The sequence below is a fragment of the Hemibagrus wyckioides genome, linkage group LG24 (genome assembly GCF_019097595.1).
Source record: "Hemibagrus wyckioides isolate EC202008001 linkage group LG24, SWU_Hwy_1.0, whole genome shotgun sequence".
NCBI classification, from domain to species: domain Eukaryota; kingdom Metazoa; phylum Chordata; class Actinopteri; order Siluriformes; family Bagridae; genus Hemibagrus; species Hemibagrus wyckioides.
The window spans coordinates 6,373,250-6,388,067 of record NC_080733.1 but is presented as its reverse complement, the minus strand read 5'-3'; the positions used below and the strand labels follow the sequence as shown (position 1 = coordinate 6,388,067).

Here is a 14,818-nt window from a genome sequence, read left to right as displayed (position 1 = left end):
AGCCTCAGTTCTGTATTGCAAAGCACTGGGCGTCAGAAAGCAGGTGAAGCGTGGTGGGCCTCAGCAAAGCGACCTCCTCTCGGGTTGCACTCAACAAAACCCACATCAGCCGAGCGATATGGAAGTTTGCGGGCTAAATGAGAGGCTGTATTAATAATTCAACGCCGGGGTCGTATCACATTACCTGGTTTGAATTACCGACAGGACTATAAAATGAGCTGCTCTTTCTTTTCATGCAACTCACAGTGAGATTGACGTCACATATAATGGTGAATAGTTTGTGCTAGCCTACTGACACCCTTGTGACAAAGATACAATAAATTATATGGAGATGTGCAATTAGGGTGTGAATTTTTAAAACGAAATGTTATATAGATTAATCTTAGATTTCTGTTCACTTCAGACTGCAAACCTAGAGATACAGTGACAACTGCAGTGTCACTGCACTGCATTTGCCAACTGCCAGTAGAGCAGTGGTGTTTGTCCAATTGAGACAGAGGTCACAAAAATAATAGAAAAAGCATTTGTTTCTTATAGACCCTTACATTCATCATAATAAAGAAGATATTCAGCATTGTAGTGACTGCAGCAGTATATTATGGAAATGCTACACACAATATTTTACACCCACACCCACACATAGAGGCAGTTGGCACACTGGTGACTCTGTGCTCTAAGTGTAACATTATCTGAAGAGCATCAGTCCTACAGCATGCACCTGTCTCACAGCCATGCTGTCTCTGGCACAGACTTTGTCTGGATCTTTAACCAGCTTATGCTGTCACAGAGGACATGTTGACCAGTTGGTGGGTCTTTTCTAACACTGTTCAGCCTTTAGATAATTTGATAATTTGGTAAAGATACACTCAGTGGCTACATTGTTATATAGACCTACCATATATGTACACAATTGGCCATTTTATTGGGAACCATATAATTACACTTTGTAGGTATGCAATTACTGAACGTGTGCACAGTGAATACTCTCGCCATCAATGGAAAAGGATCACCATAACACTTAATAAGATACACTTAATTAAGTACTATGTACATTTTACCTTGCTGGTTTACTTTGTAGGATTAGTTGGATACCATATAACCGTTATATCCTTGTCCGAATTGCAGTGGATCTTGAGCAAGATCGCCTGTCCGTTTCTGCGCAAAGTGCTCACACACACACAAATACATGAGCTCATTCACACCGAGGGACATTTTAGCATAGCTAATCCACCTACTGCCAGATTTTTGAGATGTGAGGGGAAACCAGGCAGCTCAGAGGAAACCCACATGGCAATACTACCCTGGAGATAGGATTCAGAAATGCTAGAGCCAGAACTGTGAGACCCATCATATAGCTCAGCTTTTTTAAATAATCATCTTGGGCAAATTGTCCCAGTCCTTCTATTCACAATATAGCAGCAACACTGAGGCATTTATAACTTAAATCATAATTAATATAATTTATAATTTATAACCAAGTCAAAAAATGTAAATGACCCAGCACCCAGATACCCAAATAATATCCCCGGTCACTGGTGGTCTTTTTGCCCCATTGATTCACTGAAATAATGTAGGCCTCAGAATTTATGTCTTTTTTTTTTACACACACACACACACACACACACACACTTATCAAAGCAACAAGTGTTTGTAGACGGGGGCGAGTACAACTACCCCGTTGTCCGTTCTCCAGCTGTTCGTGCAGTGGGCGCGTGCGGCGGGCGTGGTGTAAAGCAATGCCCCTCCCACTTCGCGGTGTGGGCGGGGCTTAGTCAGGCGCATTTAGGAATGGGTCACAGGCACTTTTTTTAGAAAGCACGTCAGTTTACGAAGCGGAGTTCAACCCACCTGATGATCTCCGGAACAATCCGCTTAAAACGCCTCACAAGTGACACTAAATCTACCTCGAGTAACAAAGTTTGTCGCTTGAATCCCGTGTTTTAATACTTCTCCGTAAAGAAATCTATCGGTAGAAATTTAGGCTGTATCGACTCAAAAACATTGCACTACTTTTTGTTGTTGTTGTTGTTGTTGTTATTTTCTCTTCCTAATTGCATTGCACTTGAGCGTTTCTTGAGGACTTGAGGATGCATAGCACCCAAAAGGACACGACCTACACCAAGATATTTGTAGGAGGTTTGCCGTATCACACCACGGATTCCAGTCTGAGGAAATATTTTGAGGTGTTTGGGGAAATCGAGGAGGCTGTCGTGATTACCGACAGACAGACGGGAAAGTCCAGGGGTTATGGTTTTGTAAGTATTGTTTTCCTCTTGTCCAAATACCCTGTACATGATACTATTCCAAAAGTCCTTCAGCTGCATCACAGGTCTTTTTAAATAGCAGCAGCATCACCATCACATGTTCTCGGTAACGTGAAAGTTCTTGTGTTGTTTTGGACTGTGAACACACTCGAGCATTCACTTCACATTTCGGCACAAAACTCAGACATCCTCTGACCAGAAGTCTAATGAGATTTGTCTGTGATAATTAAATAAAATTGCAAACTGGTGTTTAGGGAGCATGGTGTTTGTTATGTGAGAGTTATGTGTGTGTGTGTGAGGCCAAAAAACATCAAGCACAACAACACATAATAGGCTATGATTCAGTTTTTTAATCTGTTTCTAATAGTTGTTGAAGGTAAATGTGAAATCTTTCCACTTGTGTATTTGTCAATTATTTTGTGGAAAAGATAAAAAAAATAAAATAATAATAATTGCCTGCATTACTATGCTCCAATTGGCTAAAGCTTATAAGATGGCTCATTTAGTGTCAAATAATCATGGATAGAAAGTCAACAAACTGGTTTGGAAATGGTTGACTACTACTTAAAACTCTTTTTTTTGTAAAAAAAAATGAAACTATCCAGCTGTTATCAAAAGATTGTGTCAACCACAGTTTGTCCTCAAGTTGCCATGTAAAGAGCCTCAGAGAGAAACGAGTGTCAGGCCTGAAGGAACAGAAGTGTCAAAGATGACAATTTGTGTTTATTATATTCATTCCGGTAAAAGTCAACATCACTTCATTCAACACGTCATGATTTTTTTTGTTAATCAGGTGACAATGGCAGACCGCTCTGCAGCAGACAGAGCTTGTAAGGACCCCAACCCTATCATTGATGGCAGGAAGGCCAACGTGAACCTTGCTTACCTGGGAGCCAAGCCGCGGGTGATGCAGCCAGGTGAGGGTTTCACATTCTCTTTAGAAAACATGCTGTGACAGGTGTAGCCTTAGGCATCAATAAAGCATACATCCTGCTAACTTCAACATCATGCAACTCTGCCCATGATAGGGAACATTTGAATCACACAGCAGTATCTTAACCAGAAATATCTGCCATTTATTTTCTATATAGGTTTCACGTTTGGTGTACCCCAGATTCATCCGGCTTTCATCCAGAGACCTTATGGGTGAGTAGCAACAGTATACTATATCGACTGTGTTTTCTTGTGAGAAAGATTCAAACAATTGTTAGCTACGTAATAACTATATACGCTATATCCAAGTTATACAAAATAATTTTTTAACACTGGATCCATCCCCAGCCATTTTTTATTTTCAAATGCTGCCAGCAGGCTTATACAGTAGATACAGCTGTTAATCTTTAATTATTCTGATCATCAATGGCTAACCACAGTGTCACCTCCTTTTGAATATTTGATAGCGTTAAGAATGTGCGTCCTTTTTAAGAGTGTGTGTTTGTGTGTGTACGTGTGAGATGTTTTTTGTTTTGTTTTTTAAATTGATTAATAGACATTGTAGCTTGACTCAATGTTGTCTTTCTCTGGTCCGACAGGCTCGATATGGGTTAAGCTAACTGATGGTTTGAGGAATAGCTCTGTGGGCATTGCTCAGATCAATAGCTACCGTACCTGTAGACTCAATCACACACAAACAAGCTCGAAATGGTGATTACATATGCATGTATGTTGGTTTTTATTTTGGTTTGGACTTTATTTTAATAGTGCATAGAGCTGCGTGTGCCTTTTTTTTACCGTCATGAAGTGGTGTTAAAAGCTAAAACTGTGTGCTTTTTTTCATTTACTGGGGAAAAAAACTGGTTTGGGGGTGTTGATTTTCAGGATTGTGGAGGTGTGATAACTTTGCCACAGCAGCAAAGTGGGGCTTTCCTTTGATGCTTTTTTTTTTTGCTGTAGCTTGTTTTTTTTGGTGTCTTGTTTTTGGAGTGAGTGCAATTTTTTTTGTGTGAAATTGTTATAAAACCCCCTTTCTTCCACCCAACCTCAACCAAACAACCCAACAACAACTTGCTTGCATTTTGCTGTTTTTATCTTTCCCACTGACATCTGTCATGGTCGTGATGGATTTACAGGTCTTCCTTTTCCCTCTTGCACACTTTTCTGTCTGCTTATTTTCTTTCTTGCTTGCTTGCTTTCTCTCTCTCTCTCTCTCTCTCTCTCTCTCTCTCTCTCTCTCTCTCTCTCTCTCTGTCTCTTTTCTCTTTCTTGCCCTATAAGGCATCATACAGTAGATCCAGAATCCCTGGAGACCTGCAGTCTTTCAATCACTGATATGTTGTTGTACACAAGGGAAAGTGACTGACTTGCTAGAATGCCAACTCTCCTTATTATAAACCTGAAATTTTGTGAGAGATTATTAAGAAGGGCTTTTAGCGTTTGTATTATTTTATCCTGTGTGTGTGTGTGTGTGTGTGTGTGTGTGTCTGTGTGAGCGTGCCTGCATGTGTTTGCAGTGTTGAAGCCCCTCAATGTGACACAAACAAATGTCTGAAAGGCCCAGGCCTCTGAACGAGCCTTTATCACATGGGCCCGTGTGGCGTTAAGGAAAACAAGCTTCTCCATTGTGCCACACAAAGGCTATAGTGCTGACAGTGCAGTCGCATGAGGCCTGCTCTCTCTGTCTCTATCTCCCTCTGGCTTTGGGAGCTTGCCTGCATCTCACATACAGTGATGAGATCCACTCTGGAAAACAGGCCCACTATAATGCAGTGTCACCTAAAAGGAATCTCTCACATAACAACAGTGCCGTGTAGGGCAGCTGAAAGGGAACCTGATGTTTCTGACCTCTGAGCAGTTGGCTCATGCTGATCTAGGGCCAAAGCCAACAGAACAGTGTCACATTGGGATGGCAGTTCACTAGGCTGAAGTCAGTATATGGCTCTGTATATGGGGAGTTTTATTTAATTCTATTTATTGATGTGACTAATGTGCTTCATATGATACTGTTGGCCTGTACCTCCATATAAAATGGCTTTTTCTTTAGCTTGGATATTGGCACTGGTATTCTCAAAAGTTCAAAATGTTGAATGTTTGGACCTGGTTGTCCATTTGAGAATAGCTAGGATTTAAAATGGAGAAACATAAAGTAATCCAGCCATTAATAGCCTTAATGCATGTGTTACACTGGCCAGTTTGAAAAGCACTCTGGTTTCAATGGATTCCAACAGGTGTGTGGCCTGGAGCTAAATGTGATGGACACTTTCTCCATGGCATTTGATCTCAAACCTTAATTTAGAAATGAACATTAATATGACTGTCCCCAACAGTCCTGTCAGAAGGAGAAAAAATGCTGTGGTCTGGCATGCCGCTTGGTAACAGAGGTATTTTTAACCAGTGCCCAAGGAGGAAACAGACTCCTGAATCCCATGGGTCTGCGGTCTGTTCTCTTTACAGGCCCTGGGCCATTGGTGGCTGTAGAATAAATAGTTGTTCATTGCACACCATGCCACCAGTTTGTGGTCAAGGCACTTAAACAAGAGAAACAAAAAAAAAAAACAAAAGTTGGTATGTTACATGCTTGTCATCAGTTTTTCTTTTTTGATATGAACATTGAAGATTGAACAAATGATGAACATTTTTAGTAGAATATTGATTAAAATAAGGTTAGAAGGAGTTCTCATGATGGTAACATTAGATATACAGAGAGAATAGCAACAAATTAATATATCCTCAGAGCTAAATTTCCCAAAAGCTTTATAAGACAAAGATTATTGTAAAAGGGTAGAAGTCTTCCTTCCAGTGAAGATAATGTTTGGCCTTTTGTCCTGCTGAGTTTTTTCTTTACTTAAATGTTTAGGAATGACTATTAAGTCAGTAAACCCTTGATGTAGAACCAGCAAGGCAAGCCCTGAGCTTCTATACCATATGTGGCCCAGTACCTTGGCCCAACCTAAGTTGGTATTAACTGGTGGTCCTGAAAGTAGGGTCACCTTAGCTTCACCTCACTGTGACTCACCGTTAATCATCAAGTTCTTGTAGTTATTAGTTGGTTTTACTGCTCAGTTGAATCCAATGGTTGTAATCCAAATACCTCGAAAAGAACAGCACTATGAATAAATTTCTGCTTGGACCTACTTCATGTGTTCTGTAGTCGGAAAGCTCAGGAATAAATAGTTCCTTGACTCTGGTAAATAGGCAAAACTTTATTGCACCCATTTAAATAATGGTCATGAAATAAATCTGTCTGTAGGGTTGGAGTCTGTAGAATTTATTTTCCAATTAAAATGGTCCCTGGCCACATGTTTGAGACCATTAGTTTATTTTGGAGTCATCATTGGATCTCTGTGCTACAGTGCTTTTGAAAGCTGACCCTGATAGAGAAAGGATCAGGTCAATGCGAGAGGGAGAGGAGCTTGGAGTGATTTCAGACATGATGTGTAGCCTCTGAATGTATCACAACAGCTGGTGTTGGAGATGAAAATAACTCAGTAAAATGAGTTCTTCCTGTAATTCAAACAAAGAGCAAGTTATTCAAATTCATAGGAAATTATTTACTTAAATTTACTAAATTATTATTAGAGGTTACTTAATACCTTTCTGAACTAGCTTGAGCCAGTTACAGGTGCTCAAGTCTCGAGTCTGGTGAACCAAAGACTCTAACTCTAATAATGATGATGATTAAAACTGGTGGTGGTGGAGAGAAAATGCAGAGCTATCTCAGCTATTCTCAGCTGTCCACTCTTAATTTAGAGCAACATGCTCTGCTACTTTGGCCGCCTGCATGTTTGGTGTAATTCTGTAGCTAGGTGTGTGTTTGTTCATGTGTTTATTTGTGTGTTGGGTCGTGTGTTCATTCTCCTGTGTGTGTGTGTGTGTGTGTGTGTTCATGTTCATGTTTATACTTGTGATGTACAATAATTCTTCTAGTTCTGGAACGGTGTGTTTTGTGTGAGAATTGAAGTATGTGCTTAGGTGTCTCTGGCATTGTGTTTTGTAACCCATATCCTTTATATTGTGTGTGCTGTGCTTTTATTTATTTATGCCACGAAGCAATACCATCACTTCAGGCTGGCAAAGCCGTAGTGCAGGATATTATAGAAACAGCTTTGCCCTTCGACCTGAGTGAGACAAATGCTAGAGATTGCTTTTGTTTTTACTCTTCATTTTGTGCTTTGTGTGATCGAATTTGTGGTGGTGATAATGATTTTGTTGTTGATTTGTTTTGTTTTTGTTTTTATTACTTGCTTCATTTGGGGCTGTGATTTTTCAGATTGTTGGTGGGTTGGATTGTATGATGGTGTGCTGAAAATAGGGTTGCCATGATAGCACTTTTATAACCCCAGTTTGGGTTGTTTGATATCAGCCTTAAAGGGCTTGAATGTTGTTCTAACATGCTTAGTTTAAGTCACACTTTAGCCCTAAACCTTTGTTACATTGTTAACAGTTTGGCTTTTTGTCCATTCTTTTGCTGTTCTTATGACAAATGAATGAGGCCATTAAAAAAGTATCTGAGATCTCTTCTTTGCTGAGTACATCCTAACAGCAAAGATGATCGGTGGAAAAATCCTCTCAAAATGCACTGGGGTATATAATGAAAGGCAGAATGTGCTTATTGTTCCTGATTGCTTATTTAATCAAAACTCCCTCTGTGTGTGCCGTCCAGCACGAAGCTCATTGTCTATAAGCGGAGGGGGAAATGGCCAGCAGTGTCTCTTTTGGAAAACTGTCCAGCTGTCAAAGTCGCAGTGACACATTCACAATGCTCACCTCATCAACTCTCCACTTTCCTAATTTCCCCCTCTACTGAGCTCTAAAACAAGCCATGTGACTTACAGCATGCTTGTAATAATGTTGAAATTTGCTCTCTTTAATTTCTGCAGCTGCTGTTTCCCAGATTTTTATGAAATTTTAAATGTAATAGTAAACTATTAATATGAAGTTTTTAAAAAAATAAATAAATAAAGACGAACGCAATTGCTTATTTCTTATGGTCCAAGTGTAATATGCTTTTTTTTTTTCAGTAAACTGTCTATTTTGGCAACCCTATAACTCTCATAACCACTACAAGGCATTTCCTTCGTGCTGATGGGAAATGGGGTGTGATTTTTTTTTTTTTGGATTGTGGAAATGGCGTGTTTGGCCACGGTGTGGGTTTTGCCCTGTGGTTGTGTTTCTGCTGTTAAAACCATGTGCGGTTTGCGGATCTAGTTTGTTGTGACTAACACAGTGTTGTATGTTTGTGTGTCACAGGATCCCCGCTCACTACGTATACCCACAGGCATTCATGCAGCCCAGTGTGGTGATTCCTCATGTGCAGCCGGCCACTGCGTCCGCCGCCACCGCCACCGCCTCCTCGCCCTACATCGACTACACTGGAGCTGCATACGCACAGTATGCCAGTGCTGCCACCGCCGCTGCTGCCGCTGCTGCATATGAGCAGTACCCGTATGCCGCCTCCCCTGCCGCAGCTGGCTACGTCACCACGGCTGGTTATGGCTACGCTGTGCAGCAGCCACTTGCCGCTGCCACTCCAGGCTCGGCTGCGGCTGCCGCAGCCGCGGCATTCGGTCAGTACCAGCCCCAGCAACTTCAGGCCGAGCGCATGCAATAGCAGCTTATGGCACGGTGCCGTGAGGGGGGAAAAGCCGATGCCCAGTGACTGCTCATTGGCTGTGTAGAGGTGTCTCAACAGAGGGAGGATAATTTGATGAGGATGATGATTATGATTGATGGAGGTGTTTAAATAAGGTGGGAACTCCATCGCTTTCCAACTTGCTGTGATTAAACCAAAAAAAAAAAGCAACAAAAAATGTGAAAAAAAATCAGAGAAGGCCGAAAGACAGAGATTTAACTTTTTACCATTATCGATACTGTTATTGTTACCTTTATGCTTAATATTGATGTAGTGTATTTATTGCTAAAGGAGAACGCAATGACTAATCACTGTGGCTTGGAGGTGTAGAAGAAGCCTTGAGTCCAGATGCTGTCATTAAATTAGAAGACTTTTCTTCATGAAGGACGTTAGATGTCCGCACAGTGTTTTGATTCTGAAGCCCTCTAACTTACATATTTATTCTCATTTTTGAGGGATTTTTCTGTTCTGTCGTCTAATGTGCATTGCAAGGTTTTGTTTTCTGATTATCAGGGAAATGGAGCATTTTTTTCAACAAATTAGTAAAGACAAACAAACTCTGCCAATCAGGGAGTAGTACACAACTGTGGAGAAATGGAGTGAAAGAAAATGTAATTGTAGCTTTGTCTGGCATGGTCAGGATTACCTTTTTATCTTCCTGATGCTGAATGTCCCTCTACTCTGATTCCCATTTTGAATTCTCGAACTATGCAAAGCGAAAACAGCCGCCAGGAGACGAAACAAACCACAGAGATTTCCTGCCACTCTCCTTTGAAGGACAACGAACAATTTCAGAGCACCATGAAAGGACATTACATAGTATTATTTGCCTACTCACACACATGCACATATACTGACACTAATTTTCCTAACACTGGGGCAAAAAATGTTAACTCTGTGCAAACTCATCTACAAATAATTGAACGCATACAATTATTCATGCACTTGCATGGTATGAGAAGTTCAAATTGACAAAAAGGTCAGAGCTGGAGACTTGTGAGTGAGGAGCAGGCAACAGCTGCAGTGTGGGGACAGACACACACACACACACACACACACACACACACGCTCACACACACACTCGCGCACACACAGATTGCTCTGGAAAGAACGCATCACTTGTGCTCGTTTGTTGAGCTGTCACATTTTAATCCCTGGGCCCGCCTGGGAACACGTCCCCCTCCAGCTTTGTCAGCAGTTCCACCTCTGTCCTAGAGAGATGGACTGGAGGCTCAAGCGCAGGCTGCACTCCCCCGATCCCCTTCTAACATCTCTCTCAGCACCAGCCGTCGCATCTCCTGCTCATGAGCAGCTCCTCTCTGGAATGAACGAGTGAGAGGATGAGAGAAACTTCCACAATGTACCAATGAACTTCCATCAGGCAACCAAACTCTATCAGTGAAAATAATCTGTTCTTTTTTTTTTTTTTGTGTTTGTCTAAAGAAATATCTGTGCACCAGCATGTCTTTCCTAGTGAGAGATAAATCCATTCTCTGTTCTCTCAGAAAACCTGATGTCACATTGTTGTACTAGAAAGCAGGACTAAAGCTGAGGGCTCAAACTCAAGTATGATATGATCGTTCACAGTGCCTTACAACTGTAATGCTATTTAAAGAGAAAAAAAGAGAACTGCTATTTATTTATTTTGAGAGTTATGCTGCGCTCTAAGGATGTAGACTTAGTGGCGGTACTGTATTAATAATAATGTATTCATCTCATGGCATATTATAAGTTATTTAGTAGATTTAGTTATAGTATCATTAACATACTCAACCAAAAATGTTGATTTATTTAAGATACAATTCTGTATGTGCACTGTACATTTTTTTTTTCTATGCCTTATGAATTTTAGAGCATTCATTAAATATCTGCTAGGTTAATGCCTCTTGTAAGATGTTTATTTAATGCAGGCCTTTTTGCAGGCAGGATCTCTCTTTTTTTGTCGTATCTAGAACTGTAGAGAATTTAAAAAAAGAGAGAAAAACTCATTGTAAAAACTAAGCAAAATGCTGCTTCATATATTAGAATGTATAGTCCTTGTCAAGGTTCAATATCTGTGCTTCTACTGCTTTTAATATACATCAGATGGGCTGTTTTACACTGTTGGGAATTTTTATACTTGAACTTGAACAAGGGAAAATATGAAAAGCAATAACAAAAAAAAACTTTTAAGGAAGCATTTCATTGTCACTGGATTTGGGCATGTAAGGTGTTATTTACTATTTAATGTAAATCCAAAGGTTGTCTCAGTAAACCTAATTTAAACCTTATTTCAGATTTTCAACACTATTTACTCAAAAGGAAAATAAAAGGTTCTATATTTCAACCTTAACTGCTGTGTGTGTCTTCGTGCTTTTGTTTTTTATCTGTATAAAATTACATGGCATTTTTCCTTGCAACATTTCAGCTTTCATAATGATGATAATGATGCTTTAAAAAAAAAAAAGCCTGATGAATAGGAATAAAACTGAACTGTTATTCAAATTGTTTGGATAAAAATAAACATTTAACAAAATGTACAAAATGTTTAATCCATAAAACTCAGAATTGCTTATAATGGGAGTGTTGGGAGCAAGATATTTTAAGCTTTTAAGAACTAGCAGAGTTGTTACACATTATGCTTACTGTTCCTTAGAGACCATTTTTATCATAGTTGTCATAAGAGTTTGAACTTTAACACACTTTGTGTAAGCTAGAATTCTCTGATTACTTCACTGTGATTTATAAGTACAAGTCCACACACTTTTTTCTTTTGTAGTTCACATTTATGGAACATCACAGTTCCATATCGCTGGAATATACAGAAAAATAAATCAACAGACAGATGAAGAAAGAGTAATAAGTGAGAAAGAGACTGGAGGGAAGAATAAAGATGTACATCACCAGTGCGTCAAATGCATGAAACTGAATATCAGCTTTTCCATGATTAGCAATTCATAATGAAAAGGATTCAAGGACAATTAATCAAGGTGAAGATTGAGATGATGACTTTAGGGCTGGCATCAATCCTGCTGTCTTGCAATTCTTTTTACGTCTGCTGAAAATTGCTTGGAAGCAATGAATGTTTCATCTGAGGGGCCTTATAGTCAGGTCTGTGCGTTGTCTGATCATCAAATGAAGCTCTCTGAAGACCCTCAACGCTGATGGTGTAATTTGTTAATGCTGTACAATGAAACCCTGCCTGTCCTAGCTGGAGGAAACACATGCAGAGCATTGTCTTATAGCTTCACATCTAGCTGGATAAGGGACAGAAGTGCTGTGAAACCAGTTCCTATCACAAACATGGCAAAGTTAGTATAATTCTCTAAAATGTATTTTACTTCATATCACTCTGCATTACTTTACATCTCAAGTGTGACTCATGCTGAAATTCTGAACAATGGATGGAACTCCCCTTTCCACTGGATCGGCGCTCTTGAATGCTAACCTCTTGACCTACACACAAATGACACTTCTTAATTTATATTTATATATACTACATGACCAAAATTAGCTACTACATGACTTAGCTCACTTTAACTGTTATAATAACCTCTAGTCTTCAAGAAAGTATTTCCACTAGATTGTGGAGAATAGCTGTGGGGATTTTTTAGTCATTCACCCCAAGAACCTTAGTGAGTTCAGGCATGCAGTAGGCTTATCAATCCTTCCTAAAGGTCTTCAGTGGAATTGAGTCAGAGTAAGGGTTCTATCACACTATTTGAATCTCTCACTTCCAGTGAAGTAAAATTGTTATGCTACATCATACATAGACATTCAATACATTTTGTGGAAGAACCACATATGAGTATGACTGTCAGGTGTCCACATAATCATGGCTATGTAATGTATCTGTTCAGCATTAGTACACGAAGCACATGATTTTGGGCAACAGTGAAAATAACTACCTGCTGTAATTCATTGGAGTTAAAGTTCCTAAAAAAGGGCATTGACATCCAATATTATTGATCACTGCATGCTATGAGATTTGCTGAACTGTTTGAATCATACATTAAAACTGTTAATGGATCATATCCTTACCTCTCTAATGACTATTCAGCACAGTATTCCGCATAGATAAGCCAGCTGCGGGTGAAGTAAAAGGACTTGTTTACAAACACTCATTCCAAGATTACTTGTGATATCTATATACTATTAAAAGCAACAAGTACAAAACGTTCTTTTGGTCTAATGTTTCATGGAGCTGTCCCATTACAGTGACAAAGCGAAATGTTGTGCAACAGATGAGTCAATTTGGCAACCATAACAACCCATCTCCTGATGTCCAGAAACAAAAAACCTTGTGATTTACTTCATCCTGTTCATTTTGCTTTGTAAAAGAAACCCTGATTTCTCTCTGTAGGGATAGAGCTGAGATGTAAAGGCTTCAACACAGGGCATCTCCTGCCAGATCAGTATATCAGTTGGATATAACATGCTGGCAACTGATACACCCAAATTACAATGATACTGATCTCAATTCCACTGTGTTAACCCAATATGTCAGAACAGCTCAGGTGATGATAAAATATTCCAATATATAAGTGTCTATTCATTATCTATATATTTTGTATTAAATGTTAAGTATTTGATCTTAATAATATTCCTAAGCAGAGCTCACAAGGCATAACCAATGTATAACCTGTGTTTAAATACCTACACCTATCAACTAGGTACTTCAAAATGGACTCCTGTGGAGCTTTGAATAATTCAAGCCTTCTCTAATCAATAAGAAATGCCTTTTGCTCCTTGTGGCACCCCGCTCTCCAGCATGTTCTATTTCTGTTTGCCCTGTAACCTGACACATGGCCATATGTGTCCCCCTGTGACACAGCAGAGATAAAGTCTGTCTCACCATCACCATTCAGGATTAAACAGGCTGCTGGAAAATGTTATCCATTCACCAAGTCATGATAAGTTTTTTTTTCCATGATATACCTAGGGAATTAAAAATACAATACATACCTGATATTATGACTGTACTGTGTACAGAAAATTATTCTATTAATATGAAATAAACAAAGGATCAGATGTGAATAATTATATCTGCAATATATCCCTAGAGAGCTACTAGTGTAAAGGATATTTAATACAATATATTTAATAAGTCCTGGTTCCTGGCCACTCCCAGATATTTGTTTATTATGGCCCTAATTGTGCATTTGGGTTCTTCCTGTTTGCTATCTGCTCACGTACACCCACCACAGTCTAATGGTTTTTCCTTGCTATAACGCTCACTGTTCACCACTGATCCTGCTACATAAGCTATATTGGAGTTGGAGTTGGGTTTCCTGCTATTCATACCACGTTATCCTAGCTGAAATGGGTTCCCCCTTGTGCTGAGTCAACTCTAGTCAAATCTACTGAGTCAGAACTCCCGCTTGTGCAGCCAGTGTCTGAATCCTTTGCTTTTGAAGAACATGATATGGGGGACATGATTTCAACTTATTGCCTCTGCATTGACCATCTTAAGGAGGTAGTCTAATTAGATTAGCGTGGAAAATCCCCAGCACTGCCTGAGCAGCAATACCAAAACAATGAATTTATACCTGGATTCTGATCCAAACACCACAACCTGTCAAGCTTATTAGTAGCAGGTAGCCACATCAGGTGGTGACAAATATAAAAAGTCCAGAAAGCAATTTGAGTCACTTTCTAGGAAAATTGTAGCTACAGCTGATTCACCTGAAACTGTTCATTCAGGAGCTATCTTACATGTTCTTCATCGAAGCAACATGATGATTATGATGTCTACAACTCCATGCTAGGTCTACAGCTCTGTCCAAGCTTCAAGCAGACAACGAGGTAAAAACAAAGATTTGTATTTTACTATTTTTTAAATGTATTAATGTTTTCTTTAAAAAATAATTTGATAAAGGATTTGTTGCAAAGTCACTGCTAGCAATTACAGCTTCAAAATGTCTACATTAGCTTTATGCATTATTGTAATTCAGGTTTGACCCATTTCCCATGATGACAGAAATTATTGAATAAGTAAACAAAGAGG

General features: G+C 39.5%; 1 protein-coding gene across 1 annotated transcript; it reads left to right on the top strand.

Annotated features, from left to right (window-relative positions):
• Positions 1 to 1,804: 1,804 nt before the first annotated feature.
• Positions 1,805 to 11,155, top strand: rbm24a (RNA binding motif protein 24a). The gene is made up of 4 exons (XM_058378353.1): positions 1,805 to 2,255; positions 3,058 to 3,181; positions 3,356 to 3,410; positions 8,451 to 11,155. Exons 1-4 carry the CDS (start codon positions 2,088 to 2,090, stop codon positions 8,809 to 8,811), a joined length of 708 nt encoding a protein of 235 aa, XP_058234336.1. The 5' UTR covers positions 1,805 to 2,087; the 3' UTR covers positions 8,812 to 11,155.
• Positions 11,156 to 14,818: the final 3,663 nt, after the last annotated feature.